General features: G+C 40.6%; 1 protein-coding gene across 3 annotated transcripts in view; it reads right to left on the bottom strand.

Annotated features, from left to right (window-relative positions):
* Nucleotides 1-3,622: 3,622 nt before the first annotated feature.
* The window catches only part of chd3 (chromodomain helicase DNA binding protein 3), a 45,632-nt gene continuing 30,687 nt past the window's right edge, over nucleotides 3,623-18,567 (bottom strand). For 2 of the 3 annotated variants that reach the window (XM_023280762.3, XM_035953043.2), the window contains exons 38-40: nucleotides 17,798-17,961; nucleotides 17,345-17,471; nucleotides 7,498-12,546 (exon numbers count right to left, since the gene is read on the bottom strand). In XM_023280762.3, coding sequence (XP_023136530.2) covers nucleotides 12,278-12,546; nucleotides 17,345-17,471; nucleotides 17,798-17,961 — 560 coding nt within the window. In that variant the 3' untranslated portion in view covers nucleotides 7,498-12,277. Of the gene's footprint in view, nucleotides 4,505-7,497; nucleotides 12,547-17,344; nucleotides 17,472-17,797; nucleotides 17,962-18,567 lie in introns of those variants that run through there. The other variant, XM_023280765.3, reaches the window with a different exon arrangement.

The raw sequence follows: 18,567 nt of genomic DNA, 5'->3' as shown, positions 1-18,567 counted from the left end.
TTAGGATTTTTTGGGAAGATTTTTACTCATTTTTTGAAAATATTTACAAGAATTTTCTTGCCATTTAAAAAAAATGAAACACTTAAAATTAAAGTTTTAAGGAATTATTAGAATTTTCTTCCTAAAGGTTTTGCAAATTTTCAGAAATTTGGGGGATTTTTTTGCTGAATTTTTTGATTTTTTTTCAGACAAGAAAACAATATTTTTTGGTGCCTGTAAATGAAGACAACAGGAGGGTTAATTGATTATTTATGATGGGAAATCAATCCATTAACAATATGCATCCCTAATTGAAGTACTTGGTTTTAGTCAGCGATTAGCCTACCCCCAACTTTTAAATGAGTGTGAGAAAACACACCTACCTCACAATATGATATTTATGTAGAAGGTTTCTTGATCTTTCCATCATCATGCTTCACCTGTTGGTTGTGCTCCCATCAGTTGCCACCGTCAGGCTTTGTGTCTCCTCATTTTGCAAAACACTGCCAACTGTAAGCACCCAAAATTAGCAAATTATGTACCACAATATGAATTTAAACATTATAATCTCACAACGAAAAATAAGGCAACTTCTACCAGCAACATCTTAGAAGCATGTCCAAAACACAGCTGGCAGCTAATGTCACAAGCTAGAAAGCCGGTAACTATATATCGCAATGTTAACATGGACGTTAACGTTTGTAAGCTAATGCTAGCTTCCACGTTAGCTTGCCATTTGAAAGGAGCTAACGTTAGCTTTTTTACATAGCTTCCTACGTGTTAGCCTGCTAGCTCACTAGCTAAGATTGGTTCATGTAATAGCACAATATAAGGCAGTATTGACGCAAATGTGACAACCCGAATTTTGCTTGTTTATAGGGATTTTTATTCATAGGGAATTTCGCTGGATATTCCATTCGTTATTAATCATTTACACACTTTTAAAAGACTCACCGGAGCTCTCGCACGTCCACGACAAGGCCAAGTTAAAGTCTTTGGCTACAACGTAACATGACGGCGTTTGGTCTAACTTTAGCAGTAATAGGCTACTCGTATTGTCGAGCCCCAACGGCAAAAATAATTTTTATTACTATTTTCCTCCAGCAAGACAGCTCCGGCCAGGCGGGCAAATGGGCTGCTGTTCGGTAAACTTTAGCCCGTCGTTGCGGCCTTGTACGGCCCGAGCTCGAGGTGGCTAATGTTAGCTAGTGGAAGCTAACTGTAGAGATTTTGCTGCTCAGGTGTTATTAATTAAATGAGTCCAGATTTAACTGTGCCATTCTTACACTATGGTTTAAGCATTTAGTTTTAGACTAGCTTGAAATTATTTTTAAAAAATAGTCAGACCTTATAAGGGTACATGTCAGTAGTATTGCGCTCTTTAAACATTATGGGGGTTAGCCCAGCACAGAAATCAAGTTATTTCAGACTAAAATTAATATAAAATACGTGAGTCACTGGCAATAAAAGTTATTAATATGACAGTCTAAGACCAAACTGTGCCTTGGGAATAGTCTGAGGTAAGATGATCCACAGAGCCGTAATCATTTGTAAAGGTGTGACAAAAATGTTTGAGAATCACTGAGGAAGACCGGGGTTTCCAACATTTAGTTACCAGCTTAAGTGACATTAGTATATATTCTAGGTTATTAATACTCATCCTCACTTTTTTTGGGTGTCTCACTTTTTAAATAGTCCAAGATAGGAGATGCAGGTGTGAAAAGAAAATGTTCACCCCAAAAAACTAATACCATAATATGTCCCCACAGAAATACATAATAGCCAGCAACAAAATGTGATTTCATTATTATGATTAAGTCATGTTCTATATGTAGTTAAAGGAAGCATTCATGTCCACAATACTGTCAGTGCTGCAGATATGATGTGTGACTGTGAAACAAAAAACTATTAAAACACTTAATGTGACAAAAAATATTTTGAAGTTACTAAATAAATCAGATTTTTACAAGGAAATAAAAATACCGAGTTTTTTGAGGCTGCAGATTGAAGCTAAATGTCTTTTTGTATTAACATGTTGACATTTTCTTTTTAGCAGAAAACACAAACACAGCTCAGTCTGAAAATGAAGTCACAGGACCATCAAAATCATTACAGTTCATCCTGTCAGAAACACAAATGTGTGTACCAAAGTTCAATCCATCTAGTAGTTGCTGAGATTTTTGGGTCTAGAGCAAAGAAGTGAACCATTTGCCAATATTCAACACCATCTGAAAAAATCCATGCAGTGATTTTTTTCATCATTTCATTCAGTTTTATTACAAACAAAAAAAAAAGAAAGAAAAAGAGGAGATGCGTCATCATTGACATGTTTTCACTGCCACTCATCATTTGATCAGAACCACTACATACACAGTGACACAAGATACCCAGAAAAATCAACATGAAGTCTGGAAAGAGGACAAAGTAAAAGAGGAAAAAAAGAAGTAAGTGCTTTTTTTTTGACGCAACATTTTAGCTCAGGGGTTGCAAAACTTCGGCTTGAAACTTAACACATTTGTAAATGGACTACTTCTGGGAAGATCCGTGTAAAATTTATGGGATAAATTAACTCCTAGCTATTCTTTTTTTCACTTTTAACTTAAAACAGACAGTGCTGACTAAAATTTACAGGTTGACATCAGGTTCTTAATTCATTTTATTGACTTTACATTTGTTCAGCTATGTTTATTAAGGCGTTTCTTAATGATGCGGTGTATAAAATGGATTTCCAGCCTCTGATTTTCCAGATAATAACTGAGTATTTTTACTGGAGTTACATAGTATGCATTTTCATTTCTGCTCATAGAAGCATTTAGGGTTACATATGGCCTATTTTCTACATATGTATGTCATTTGCAAGCCCCAAATCTAAAATGTAAGCAAGAAAAATTAGTTTCCTTGTAGTATATCTTCTTCTGAAGTTAGCTCAACTTCTTCGTTTGCGTTCTCTTGTAATTATAGGACAAACATGGCAAAGAGGTGCATCGTGTGTCGCACGTACTGTGATGTTTTTCGTAGTTTCTCATTACAAAAAAATGTCTCTTTTGGTAGAAGCTCTTTCTCAAATAGCAACAGCGAGAACAACAGCAACATCGACAACAACAATACTCATAATTGCGAGAGTAAAAACACAAGAGAACACGAATGAGCTGTTTAAATATGCAAAGTATATCACAGGATTTTGTAGAAAGAAACAGAAACTTGGAAAAAAAACAGAAAAACGGGCGATTGAGAGAAGGAAGGGAAGGAAAGACAAGGGAGAGGGGCATCAAGAGGAGTGCTGAGGGTGGTCGATAGGTTTTAATAACACTGACTTGCTTATGAAAGGTTATAAACATTCATAGGAGGTTTCTGAAAAATAGCATCGTCGCGAGGCCTTTTCTGGAACAAAACCCCCCAAATACCTCAAAGCTCTGTACATAAACTAGAACCAGGGAAGCGGGATGGAAGGGATATCGGGAAATACTTCGTGGTCAAACAAGTCCTGAATATATTTATCATATCATACCTTTCGGCGTGTTTTATCTGAACATGTACCATTGAAAGAAGCGAAATAAAGCAAAGGCCAAAAGGAAAAAAAAAAGCTGGAGCTGTGCTTGGAGCTGCTCGGGCCGAGAAATCGGAGATTCAGCTTCTCTCTGAGAATTAGAAACAGTATTAAAACGACTGTAGGCACAGCTTGATACCAATTTTTTTTTGTTTCCTTTCCACGAGACAGCATTATTGTGATCAGAGCATGCTTCAGGGGATGTAGTGCGATGGCAGAAATGAGTCTAGTTTCACATGCAGCTTCCCGTCGAGAGATTAAGGAGCAGGGGAGGAGGAGGAGGAGGGTTACATGGTCTATTGAGAGATCTAAAAGGTTTCTAGGATTGAGGTGAGTTTAGCGTTGTGTGTGTGTGTGTGTGTGTGTGTGTGTGTGTGTGTGTGTGTGTGTGTGTGTGTGTGTGTGTGTGTGCAGGTGAGGTTAGAAGCATCCCTAGAGGAGAAGGAGGCCTGAGTGAGGAGGCCGCTTATGAGGAGTATAATGGTTTGAGGCAGACAAGAAAAGGTCACAAGAAGTTATGAGACAAGTTGGACTGTATTGTGTAGATGTGTGCGTGTCCATGGACGATAAGTGCACATGTGCGTGAGCGCTTCTGTACTGTATGTGTGTGTGAGACTGTAGTTTTCTGGGTCAGTACGAGGAGTAGAATTTAAAAGATTCCTGTGTATATATATATATATATGTGTGTGTGTCAAATGAAGCAACTACAATCACTAGCGGGTCAGTAAGTTCACCCTCAGTCAGTCAATTAGTTGTAATACTGGACGTGTGGCGCAGAAATCGAAGATATCGTTGCAGCAGATGGGTTTCAGTGTGTGTGTGTGTGTGTGTGTGTGTGTGTGTGTGTGTGTGTGTGCGTGTGTGTGTGTGTGGTCTAGTCGTCGATGCAGATGACCTCTCCGCTGCGCTGCTCCCGCCGATTGACCAACAGCTCTGCTTCCCGCTCCTTCTTTACAGACATGGGAGGCCCGTTCAGTACTGCAGACGGAGAGAGAGAAGCGAGCTCAGGTCAGCTTGTGCATAGTCTTTGTTCTCCAGGTTCTCTTTACTCAGACTACTGAAACACAAATACAAATCTCTTGTACATATACACAACCGCTGAAAAGTTTGGGGTCACTTAGAAATGTCCTTATTTTTGAAAGAAAAGCTTTTTTTCCCCAATGAAGATAGCATTACATGAATCAGAAATACAGTCTAGACACTGTTCATGTGGTAAATGACTATTCTAGCTGGAAATGGCTGATTTTAAGTGGAATATCTACATAGGGGTACAGAGGAACATTTCCAGAAACCATCACTCCTGTGTTCTAATGCCACATTGTGTTAGCTGATGGTGTTGAAAGGCTAATTGATGATTAGAAAACCCTTGTGCAATTATGTTAGCACATGAATAAAAGTGTGAGTTTTAATGGAAAACATGAAATTGTCTGAGTGAAACCAAACTTTTGAACAGTAGCTCATCACAAAAGGTACTGTTTCTTGTGTTACTGAAGGTTTTACCTCAAATAAATCATTGTTAAAAGTGTAATATTCTGCAAATTGTGCAAATGATGTTCATCACAATGGGTTTGAAAGTGCTTGGCAACCCCCTGTACACGTAATTTGGTGGAAATGAGGAGTAAGAAGTAAAAAGCTTGCTCCTTTTTTTTTTTTTTTAACTCTTTTTGGTGTCTCCAAACTAGTTTGCGTCTTAAATAAATAAATGTTTATAGTCATTCTGAACTGCCCCACTGGAAGCCGGATCAATAAGCTGGTCATCCCAGAGAGGGAAACGTTAACAGATCATCCTTGCAGGCAGATAATGCTTGTTGTTCCAGTGAATTTAAAGCAAACTTTTGAAATGTCTTTAGGACAAATAGACTAGGTTTTGTGGTGTCATCAGATGGTGGCGCTATATGCTACATTACACATGGGCAGCAATAAAAAGAGTAGAAGTCAGAAATGGAAACCAGACCACGAAAAAAGCTCGAAGAAAATAAAAGAAAATGGACTAAACTTTGGGCATCTATGAGAGAAAAATGCTGAGTAAGTTGAAATGATTCTTTTCTGCCAGCTGGTATTGGCTAAAGTTTCAACCTGTCCAGAAGAAACAGCTGATCAGTCACCCATTATGCACATCAACCCTTTTAGAAAAACTCAAACCACCTCAAGCAATGTAAAACACTTGTTGCAAAAAGGAGGACATTTAAAGAAAACATTTCTAGTAAGAAAGTTTAAAATGTGCAAGAAAAGCTGTGAGAGAAGAGGTTTTCGAAGGCTACCCAACACTGAAGGCGCCAACGTAAATTCTAGACAGCTTCTTTTAAAAAAAATCACCTAAGTAAGGTTTTGTTAAATATTAAAAACCGTTAAACATGGACTACACGATGCATTTCACAGTGCAAACACTGCTCTGTAACTGCATGTTTGTTGTTTTTTTTTCATTCTCATTTTCTATCACAGAAAGCAAGATTTCATAAATATTGACATCATAATGTTCAAATGTCAGCCAGAACAGTCTGACCATACTCTAAAAAGAAATTTGCAAAATAAATATTCTTAAATTTTGTGCTTTATTGATTCAACTGTGCCAATTATTTGTTGTCTCACCAAGCATGAATAAAGTTGAGAGGGGTTATTACTCCGCCAAGGAGCGCGGCGGAATTATGTGACGATCAGCGTACGGTTGTCTGTCTGTCCGTCCGTCTGTTGGCAACATTACTCAAAAACAGACTAACGAATTTAGATGAAATTTTCAGGGAATGTCAGAAATTAAACAATGACCAAATGATTAGATTTTGGTAGTGATGCAGCTTATAGTCTGGATCCATGGATTTGTTAAAGATTTCTGTATCATTGCGAGATAGTGGCACAGCACCCAAATCGACCACTGTGGACTTATCGGGACTTATCTGTCAGAAATGATACAAGGAACAATTGACTAAATTGTGGGGGTGTTTCTGAGTCCCATCAACTCCTGCCGCCCCTATAATATATTCAGGTCATGTGATACGGTATCTGTACATAATGTACACATACATAACACACGCCTGTGCTCAGCGCAAGGTCATTTTTTATTAAAGATTTCATCCATTGGAAATGATAGGACTGAGCAGAGTGGGCAGAGTACTGCAGTCGTTTTAAATGCAGTAAGCTGAATATCAAAATAATGGAATCAGATTAAATACCCGACACAGCAGATAGTTTGTTAGACAGAACCATCTGAGATGTGCTTTCAAAAAACATTTGTCAGGTGATGGGAGGAGATTTGCCAGGTGCTATCACAGGCTAACTCACGCCTAAAAATAACCTGGAGCTGCCAGTACATCTTCATATGACGCTGACTGGGCCGGCCAAATGTAAAACAGCCACAAGCGCAGAGCTCCAAGCCTGGCAAGATGGATTCTCTCATCATCTCTCAAGTCTCTGGAGAATCCAGCTGCCTCGCAAGGTAATAAAACCCCCGACAAGTATGATTATAACTGTGGAGTGCAAAAAAAAAAAAAAAAAAAAAACTAATCCCCCCTAGCTATGTAGCTGAACACTTCACTGAAGATTTCCTAAGGTCCACTCAGCACAAAGCAACCTTGTTTATGGTTGACAACAATGAATATCTTTTTGAAACTGGATATTTGGTTGCTCCGAGACGTAGAATCTAAATTAAAAACTGAGCTCCTTCTGTATTTTGGAACATAAAAATCAGCAGATCGGCTCTATGTATTGGGTAAAAAACTTTTACAAAATGTTTCTGCAGAAGAACAAATATTTGGCAGAGGAGCTGAGCTGAAAAGAGGCGCAAGACAAAACATCCTCTTTTGTAGAAAAAGCGACATTGTTTATGGGAAACGTGGATTGAATTTGAGAAGTACAAGCACTAAAAATATCTCAGTAATCTCCAACTTGGCCTTGCTAACTGATGATAATTCAACCATTAATGTCTCCAAACAAGTATGAGGAATAACCACTTTAAATACGGAGGTCAAAGCAACATCCAAGTTTACCTTATAGTACTTTTTAATGAGAAAACTTGCATAATTCAGTACATCAATATATAATATTACATATACAGTATCATGTTTACAATAATGAGAAAACCTCAGAATCCAGAGCTTTGAACCTGGAGAAAGTGAGGCCAGCAATGAGGAAACACACACATTCATTCACACACAGACAAACAAATACCCACATGCAGGAAAATTGACTTCTTTCCGCGCGGCTGCACAGCTGGCCGGCGGAGGGAATCTGTGCTCCCCACATTTGTGTGCTATCATGAATCTGCTCGGGGAGTGGAACGGCGAGTTTAGCGCTCCTTTCAAAACAAAGCCAGCGCACTGCTTTCACTCGCGCCACAGGGAAAGATAAACTGTCATAACACCCCCGTGCAGATCAAAGATGCGATAAGGAGTGTATTGAGCTGAAGATGTTTAAGCGGGGGGGACTGAATCTGAGTGTGTGTGAGTGTGTGTGTCTAAAACCACAGTGGGGACCACTTATGGGAAAACGTATGGCATTTCGCCAGTGGAGGCCAGCATAGGAGATGGAGAAATGCAGCAACTGTGTGTGTGTGTGTGTGTGTGTGTGTGTGTGTGTGTGTAGGTGTGTGTGTGTGGGGCAGAAAAAAATCTGATAAGAAGCAAACCAAATCGAGGTAAAGACTGGGTGAAAGAGCAAGAGAAATTGAGGGTGCGTAACAAAAGCACAAGACAGCGACGTGCAATATAGAGACAAAGAAAAATAGTCCTTGAAGGGAAAAAAATTTGATATTTCACCAAAGATATAGAAATGCTGAAGATAATTTATCAAGCAAAATGTGCCGACAAGTTTCTTTTTCAAGTTTTTAAAAAAACAAAGCAGAGGAATGCATATCAGAAATGCCTATTATGCTTTTATTTGAAGGATAAAATTGCATTTTTTGGTCATTTAAAGTTAAAATCCTTCGGATTTTGATACAACAAACCCTGCTTTTGCTACTATTTTATTTGTTTAGTAACTCAATGTATTTACTGAGCCACTGCAGTGTTGGATTTAAACCATCCATCAGGAATTTACAAGTAAAAATTCAAAACATTCGTCTTATCTCCTTGATAACTGCCAACTCACTGCCAACTCTCTTCATCCTAACTATAACCCCAACATAGCCGGCTGGTGCCTTTTCACATTAAAAACCATTTCAACTGGTGAAATACGGGGCAGCTTTTATTGTGAAGCAGTCAAACGAAACCTACTTCTCGCTGAGTTTAGCACAAACTGCAAAACGTTTGTCAAACAGTGTCTCACAAAGCAAAACAGTCATTTCCACACCGTCTGGCTGGGAGTGGATCAGCTTTATTACTGACCAAGTTCTTGGTCAAAATGTGGGTTTGTTTGGATGCACTGTAAACAGATCCATTAGCTGCAGTTCACTGTAGTAACTGCCAGTAAGTATTGGCAAGTCAGCTGGGACTGGAATCCAAAAATAAAGGACTTTAAATATCAGTTTTGGCCTCACAAAAACCACAGTATCAGCTGGGCTCTACCAAAAAGGCATATAAGGTAAAGTAGCCATGAAGATAAAACAGAAGAAGGAATTCAAGGAAGCACTTGTATTACACCAGATAACAGATTCTTTCTGTTCTCTCTGCTGCCAAAGTCACTCTGTAATACTTCACCTCTGTCCATCCAAACTCCTCCTCCTCTTTCCCCTCTTTTCATACTCTCTCACTCACACTAGTCTGCCTGAAGCTTTACAGTAGCAGCAGACATTGTTAAATAAACGTTTTCTCGTCCCAAATTAGGTTGGCAGTGATATTTGTAGTTACAGTAAAAAAAATATGATAAACCTAAAAGCTCACAAAAGGACACGTGAGAATTCTTAAGCTTCACATGTTTTATTCCTCTCTGAGGCCTCCGACTCTGGACTGCTGGATGGAGCTCCTGAAGTCCAAAAAGGCAATAAAAAACATTCCTGGCCAACATGTCAGTCTATGTCTCTCCCCTGTAGGTCCTGCCTACTATCTGATAGAAGCAAATGCTGCCATCTTGGCAAGGAGTGCAGCATTTTTGCCTCGCTCAAAAGCTTCGCGTGAGTGCGTTTATGCCAGAACCTTTCATGAAGAACAACTCTGTGTCTCTGTCCTGTCAACTTTTCAGGAACTAAGAAAGCCCAGGCTTGTTGGGCCGGTGCAACGGAGAAAAGAGTTTCATAAATCCTTGAGCTGAAAGAGTTTCACAATCGGCCGAAAAAGTTGGAAATGTTTCAGCTGGAGTCAAAATCATTGATTAAGGATTTCAGTGTTAAGAGATTTGTATTCAGGTCTGTGCTCTTCTGTGTGGGCGTGCATTAATTTTGGAATATTGCATGAAATGTGAGGATAAGAAACTGTTAGGTGATGAATATTGAATGAAAAAATGCTGACTTTGGGATTAAACCTTCATTGATTTTGAGCACAACCCGGCACTGACAAATAATAACTTTAAAACGCTGATAGGCTACCATGCTAGCTGCGTATTTACATATCCAGCAGACAGCAGCGAGAGAGTATAAAGTCTAATATTCTTTTTTCTTGCTCTATTTCAGTGCTCCACCATCTTCGCCTGCAGCTTGAAATAATGCAGTTAAAAATAAAATAAAGTTGCAGGCTGTAAAATCAACACAAAGAGCTAAAAGATCCTAAAATCTATCAGCAAGTGCAGAGTTTGGTGATCATTTCTGCAGCTTTGTCACTATGGGCAACACCTTTCACATAAAACATAAACACTGTATCCAATGTTAATACAAAAATATCAATAAGCGCAGCTTTAAGATTTAATTTTGCTCATTTTAGAACATTCTATTTAGACAAAATGCTTTGCATTCATACTGATGCATGTGAGAAGTTTAGCCTATTTTGTGAAATAGAAAAAAAGCGTTTTGTAGAAAAACATTTTCCTGCAAGCAAAGTGTCCAAAAAGTATTGTTCTGGAATTGTTAGAGAATCTCTGGTATCACACTGACACCAATATCGAAAGTTTTCACTAGCTTTGATAAAAATGGCAGAACTACCATGCACAAAAACACATTCACACTCACACAGCATATTCTCATTGCGGGCCACACCGCTACTACACTTCTGTGGTCTTTAAGTCCTTCAAACTTAAAGGGAAATACCACTCAAGTTTTAGCTTAAAAATACTAAGACATCCACCAAGAGATTGGATAGTAATTGATAATTCATTTTTCTTCCTCCCATAAAAGAAGCTGAAGAGTTCCTCCTGTCTGGGATGTTGCACTGATGTACAGCTCCACTGCACACACACCAAGCTGGAAAAACGATGACACAGTCCAGTGTTTTATTTTCTCAGGGATCAGGGGACATTTTCCGCCATGGAATCAATCACACTGTCACAATAAAGAAGCTCGAAGAACAAAAAAAAAGTCTCTTCGGGCTTCAAAGTGAGTCTCTCTTTTCTTTCGGTGATAGATTACAGTCTTAATCTTTGGGGTAGAGCTGCTCGTAAATCCTGATCTTTGCTGTGATGAGGATTAAAAACAGGAAATGTAACTACTTCATTAACTTCATTAGAGTGATATTCCCCTTTAAGTGACCCCCCACCCCACCCCACCCCACCCACAAAAAAGGTGCAATAGTAAATATGCTTTGTAATACAGTACATGTCTCAATAGCAGTCCATCAGATTGGGTTACAGCAATGTTGCTACTGACTGTTGGACAAAGGCAGCGTCTCATTTTTAAATTTTTTTTTTTATATATCTATGGTTCTTGCTTCTATGCTTGGTTGGACTCAGGAATGCTAGGGCAAGAGAGTCCATGGGAAGCAGTTTTATACTTAGAAAACTCCTTTTTTCCATCTTTTTCTTTCTTTCCTTTTTTTTTGCAAAATAATCTGGGTCCAGCTTCTCCCACTCTATTTTAAGTTTCATTTGCCTGTACTCAGCAGATAAATTAAGTTCTTTGCAGGTTTTCAGGTTGTGTGTGAGGTCCACGGTGTGTATAAGTGTGTGTGTGCGAGACTGAGAAAGAGATACGGAGGAGTGGAGGGCTGTGGAGGAATGAGGGAGTACAGGGTCAGATCGAGGGGACAGGCTTGTTCAGTCAGCCGGCGGATGAAGAATTGATCTGGGGGGAAATCTTTTTCGTCTCAGCGGGAGAAACAGAAAAAGAAGTCTTATGAAATCTGTATGAGGAGGTATAAAAAAGTCCTCCTTTGTTGCATTTTTTTTTCTTCGATTCAGCCTTCATATCTGAAATCCTAAAAACCTGATTGCATTAACATACTGTCTTTTTCCATTCGTCTTCAGTCCAGACATTCAGTCAGGTTTTTGGAGGTTTTTTTCAGTAGCACCTTTTTCATATAAGTAATCTCTCTTTTGTTTCTGTCTCTGCCTCATCCCAACCCCCAAGCGTCATTACTGCTTGATCTCAGGCCCAGCTTTTCACCTCTCCCTTCTTATTTTGGACCTGCTCTTTCTGCGGTTGATTGCTTTCTTTCTTTTGTGGATCAAAGTGCCGCCTCTATTTTCCGTTTCACATTTCATGTCCTCTCCTTTTTTGTTGCCTCCCATCCTTATTCGATGCTTCCAGTGAGCTTTTCCTCTCCCTTTTTATGGCTCACATTCCAGCAGTGTCAAAGTGCTCCGTCCTTGAGTCCTTTTTGGAGTTCCTTCACATGCATTCAGGTTTTCGTCTCTTTCTAAGATTGCACTGTCCTTTTTTTTCAGTCTCCATTTTTTGTTACATTCCAGGATTTTTTTTTTGTGTCTTCTCTTCAATCCCCTCATGAGTTTCCTCCTCCCTCAGGGTTTCTTTGGTCGCCCGTTGCGCGGCAGGTTCTCCACCGTGTTGCTGAGCCGGTACTTGACGATGATGCTGTGCACCGTGGACTTGGGCATCCTCAGCTCCTGCCCAATGGCCCCCTCTGACTTACCATCCTTCCACAGGTCCACCACTCGCTGCCGCTGCACCACATCGTGCTCCTTGGTCTTCTGGCAAACACCGGCGGCGGTTGGCCCTCCGGTGGCTCCACCTGCAGCTCCCCCGGTGGCCCCAGCAGCGGCGGCGGCTTCTGTGGGGGCAGACAAGCGGCAGACTGTAGTGGAGACTCGGAGAGGGGAGCAGGATAATGTGACACTTTACTGGTCCCCGAAGGGATTTCTCTTTTAGATTTCCTCCCTCCTCTGCGGGGAGGTCAGAGGTCAGGAGAGAGCTACTGGAGCTGGCGGGGGGGATTCAGTGTCCTGCTCAAGGACACTTCAGCAGGGCAGGTGCTTGCAGACATGAGGGCTTGTGCTTCATTCCATCTCTTTAATTTCTACGCTCCTAAACGATGATGCTTTGTCTAAATTGTGGGACTCCTTTTAGCGCAGATGTGTAGCTTCCTGATGGCAGAAACAGGTTTTCCAAAATGCATTTCAAGATATTGTGCAAATGCTGAGATACTGCCACGTGTGAGACAGCACAACACAATTCTTCATCGGAGCATTTGGTGCATTGTTACATTTGGCAGCAGAGTTCATAGAGTGCAGCTAAAGTAGTAGATGTGTAGTTCAAAAGTGCCACAGCAGACAAGCATATTTTTGAACATGTTTTGTGTACTCAAGTGTGGGAGCTCCTCTTAGGAAAATGCTATTAATGGAGGGAAGCTAAGAAGTCACAAAATCAGAGGATTTTGTTATTCTAACTCCATCCACTTCTTCAGCTCACTTTTTTCCCCCCTCTCTGGCTGAATCTTATAAGGTCAGGAACCAGCACGACCCCAATCAAGACCGTAAATGTGGTCTCATTTGCTGCATGCTTGTGCCCTGCCAGAGTATGTAGACTGCACATGGCTCAACTCAGCTGCCTCCTGTGAGGCTCCGGTGAGCAAAACCCACGGAGGAACACAACTCACGCGCAACTATTTCTGAACAGCCGGCGCTCGGCCCAGCCCTCTGCCAGTTCACAAGTCACAACACAACGTTTACACAACCAAACTGCTGCGGTTTCAGTCCCTCTCAAAATACCTTGGTACAAAGTCCGAATGTTTTCTTGGCATGGCCACACTCAGACAGACGGAGCATAATGACATTTTCAGAGATAGGCCCTGGCTCTCGAAAATGCAATGCTTTTGACAGATGTTTCAGTCTACAATTACAAAAATCAAGATACACCGAGCGAGAGGCAGGCGCAGCACTGAGGGAGCTGGGTGTTGTGGTTTTAGGGCAAAGCTATTGGGGAATATCAGGTTTTACTAGTTATCTCTGCCACATCTCTGCTATCTAAACATCTCCGAACAGGAATACACATGCAGAGCAGAGAGTACGTCTGGAGAGCATATGCTGTTACCAAACTAATGATGAGAAAATAAATTCACAAACTGCCAGTGAGCTCTGACAGACTACAGACGAGAGAAGAGGGACAAGAGGCCAAAACAAAACAGATTTTTTTTTTCCCTTTAAATTTTTAATTTCAAAGATTAACTCAATAAGTAATGAGATTCTCAGTAGGACTTCACAAGAAAAAACAAACATGCCTGAAAAAGAAAACACTCCTCGGACAGGTCTGATAGCACTCCAGACTATTTCACAATGTCATTAGATCCTGTAACTGCTGAGCAGAGTATTGGGGTTTTGAGGTTAGACATGTTAAGAGATGAAAATGCCTTAATATAGCAGCGCAGCACGTTTGTGTTTGATTTTGGTAATGTCTATTTCAGGTGTCTATCTGGCAGCCACATCACAAACTCTGCTGCAGATGTCTTTTTCCGATATGAACTCCTTTCTGGATTTTAAGGTTTCACAACTTCAGCTGCTCAGGGAGATGAAGTGTCTATTCAAAGTGCTTAAAACAATGCAGCTTTAGAAGTCAACCGTTAGTCCTTTGTGCCACTCATTTAAGGATTATATTGAAATTTAAGACCTAAATAATGCTGTTTTTGATCACAAAACTAAGTACAGTGCACAGAAATCCTAAAATACCCATTTCCCAGAGACAGTCATTTTCATGAAGCCTGAACATGTTTTTCCATTTTCTTTGCTGAATGTTTTTCCACAACAACATAACCATATAAAGATGGAATTCCTCCGATGATATCTTTAAAAATAGGAGCACCACTCTGGACTGGTTTTGCCCATCATAAGTGGAAGTTGCCAAGTAATCAAGTCCTGATCTCTAAAGCCGGATATGTGCTTCTCCATCGGGGTGTTGTGGAGACTGGTTAAATCTGCTGGAGCCGTCTTAAATATTTAATTATACTGGAGGCTACAGAGATGAAACGTATAGATCACAAGAATGTGACGGGTGAGATTGTGTGCTTCTGTTTTCTCACATCAGGTTTCTGATGCCAGAGGAGATAGTTGAAAAACACAACATGGAGCAACTTCAAACAAATGGGCCATTATCTTGTCCTTTTCAGTAAGGATGAAAAAATTCTATTTTGTGAAAAAGTAAAGAAGTTTTGGTGTAAAACTGTTTAAGTGTCACCTGCTTTAAATGCAGCTGAGTGGCTGCTGTCCCCACCCCCTTAAGGAAGAAGACTCTCTCTGCATCTGTGATTGACTGCATGACAGAGACCAGGACTTTGTATCACTTCTAAATTTCTCTGCTTTTACATGGAAATATTGCCATATTCACAGCACAGCTGTTGTTTTTAGCTCATATATATGATGAATTTGTCAGACGACGTTTCGGTAATAAAACACGTATTATAGCGCTGCAGAGCCGCAGCTTGAAGTGACTGTTGGTCAACATGTAGTTTTGGAAAGCAGCTTTATAAAAGTACAATATATGTGAGCAAAGAGTCAGAAGAGAAGCAAGCAGATGTAAACACTGGCGGAGTTTTGGTTGTACTGAATCCCCAACAGGTGACATGAAGACACAGTAACCCAGCCAAGCCTTGTCTATTGATTATAAAGTCGTTCAAAGTGTCCACCATCTCGCCCATCAGCATTACAATTTCCACACAGCTCTGACCGGTGGGCATACCATCAAATTTATGGTAATATTAGCTGTGCATTGTGCTAACCTGAGAGATTGGCATCAACAATAGAAGTAATCCACAGTGTCTCCAGTTGGTGCTGGGAGTACATGAAGACTCTTGCATGCATCAGCAGAACACATGACATGCTTTGCTCATGACTGAGACATTTTGGAGTTAGAAGAAGCAGCTCTAAAAAGTAAAGAAATCTGGCAGACTGTGAGGCAGCTGTTTGGAGCGGCTCACCTCACAGGTAGCTGGCAGTAAGAGGGCAGGATAATACAGGTTTGAGGTAGACAGTTGGTTCTTCATTTGAAATGTTGCAACTGAGAAAATTTCTTACATTTATGAAGCTGGAAGGCTACCTTGTTGTGGGGAGGATTGAGGAATGGTAAAAATAAACCTCTTCAAACCATAACAGCTTTTACTTTACACTTCCAGGTCTACAACCACACGATACAATAAAAACTAATTTTCACAATTCGGGACATTTAAAGGAGCGCTAAGGCAACCTATTTTTGCACCTCCACAAAGACTGGAGCCTTGCATAAAATACGTTAAGATCAGAAGGGTCAAAATTCCTGCAGCAGAGGCCAAAATATCCTGACTTTAAGCTCCAGCTGCATAAACCTCCTACATTTCCCATGATGCAACTCAACATTTTGTCATCACATCTTCCTGCCTGGTAAATGCCTGCCAGTTTCAGATACCCCAGTTTGTAATGCAATGCTTCCCATTCATAAATGAGTAATCTGAAGACCAAGCAGAGATAACCCTGATGACATCACTGAGGTTCTTTTTTCAGACGTGACAAATTCTGACGCAGACCCATAAAAAGACATTACACAACTTTTTTTAAACCTGCAGCACATGACTTTTGTCTCCCCCTTCTGAAAGTGAGTTCAATTACACAAACACCATCAACTCTTTCTGGGTTTTTGCTCCTAGTTGCTGCTGGTCCCACCCAATATGCATCCACAGCTGTAGCCCTGTCTTTTCTTCGCCACTGTCATTGCTCCACGCTTCAGCTCTGGCTAACCAATCATTGCTGGTGAACATATAAACACTTTACAATCCGTAAGCCAGTGTTGTCACAGACACCAGATTTAAGACTGCAATATACTGCAAAATACAGAGATTTACCTGGAGCTGACAGGATTAATCAGCATTGTGTGAACTCAGCCGTCAAGGGCTTGGATGTAACACACATTCACGTATATGTAAAAGTCCTACACTCCAGCTTTAAACAAGATTATTTTGACAAATCTGAAGTTTGTGCTTGAGCTAGCAAAGCCATTTCTACCTTTGCCCATTATCAGCAAGCAAGAAGTAAAGAACATAAACAGGACCTCTTTAGGTACAGAATTAATTTGCAACATTTCCTAAATGAGCTGCTGTTGCAGTTGTGTTATGACAATCGCTACCTTTAATTCTATGCTGAGATATAAATCAGTTAATGTGCCAGAGGCAGCTACAGTGAGATTGCAAAAACACATTGGCAAAGAGGCATAAATCTAGCTTAAATCATCAGCTTGCCAAGTGTCAACCAGATCAAACAAACAGGTATTCTTCCTCTGTAAATTATCTTGAATACTATAATTATCGAAGCTCTAATACCTTCTGATGTTTATTATTACTGTTTAGAACTCACTCACCTGTTTTTTCCCTCACACGTCCACAAATGTGCATTTTCCATGGCTCAGTGACAGAGCATTTTTACTGCCTTACTACTTCCCAAATTCCTCTTATACTGCACTCAAGTAGCTTAAATGTCAAAGCACTTTTTTTCCACACACTGTCTATCTCATTCCCTTGGTGCTTTACACCAAATATGCGTTCCAGCTCCTGACTACACCATCATTTAGAGGAACAAAAGGATGTCAGTGTCACTGGAGCTTCAAACACTGACCTGATATGAAGGATCCGGGCGGCATCTGACTGTAGTTGGCCCCTCCCAGGTGTAGGGCGCTCGGGGGTGCAGGGGTGAAGGGAGCTCCATAGTTCTGAGGGGTGGCGTAGGGTCCCGGAGGTATGGGCTGCATTAAAAAAAGGAATAACGCACAGGCAGAGTGGAAAAAAAATGGAAGATGTAAGAATAAGGAAAATCAAATGAACCATTTTTGAGTTATGTAAGCCGACAAAAAAATATGCTGACTAAGCAGCTGGGGAGTGAAAAGGCACAGGTGGGTGACAAGATAATAGGCTCTGCATTTTCACTGGATGCCCTCCATCTATTACTTTTACACAGTGCACAGGCAGCTCGAGCAGGTTTGAACTTGTGTTTCTGTTTGTAGGTGCGATTAAGGGTGTGTGTGTGAGTGTGTGGTTGTGAGTGCGTTGTGTTTCAGAGCAGAATGCTGACCGGGGGCGTGTGCGTTTCCGTGCCCTTGCTGGCCAGTCGACTGAGGATGCTCCTCTCGGACATTTGCAGCCGGGCGGCGATGGGTGGGACTCTGGACAGCGTGGCCGGTAGCCGAGTTACGTCGGCCTTCATGTCACTCAGCAGCTCCTCCAGCTGGTTCAACACTGCAATGACAACAACAAACAACATGAACAACTGGAGGAAAGAATAAGCGCTTCACTCTTTTAGCCTTTATTTCCAGCTTATTTTTGGACCTTTTATTAAACATTTGATTTTGTTCTCAAATCTGCTCTATCGAAGGTATTTCACATACATGTAGTATTTTCTCATTTGACTGCCTCTAAGTTTGGTGATAACTATGAAGTTCGAATATAACTTACAGAGTCTGAACACTATAGTCTGTGTAAGCAGCCTATTTTTTTATAGATTTGTTGCTTTTATTTGACAAAATGTTGAGAAATAGCTCATTTCTGACACTGTTTTTGTAACAGATTACAGTTCCCATCCTTTATTATCTGACCTCTCCGTCATCACATCCCTACATGGAATTAATCACCGACCACAGACTATCAGAGTCATTTGTAGTTTGATAAAAATGCTACGTGCAGACATACAAGATGAGAACAAGAACAGTGTGCTCAGCATGTTATTCTTTCGACAGCATGATATAAACATGGGCAGACTTGCTAGGGACCCGATGAGGAAATGTTTGGAGCTATCACTTAACATAGTGTAAGCTTATCTGCTTGGCGTTTCTGAATACAGCTCCA

This window comes from Amphiprion ocellaris, chromosome 23 (assembly GCF_022539595.1).
Source record: "Amphiprion ocellaris isolate individual 3 ecotype Okinawa chromosome 23, ASM2253959v1, whole genome shotgun sequence".
Lineage (NCBI taxonomy): Eukaryota > Metazoa > Chordata > Actinopteri > Pomacentridae > Amphiprion > Amphiprion ocellaris.
The sequence above is the reverse complement of the archived record's forward strand: the minus strand, read 5'-3'. Positions and strand labels throughout refer to the sequence as shown.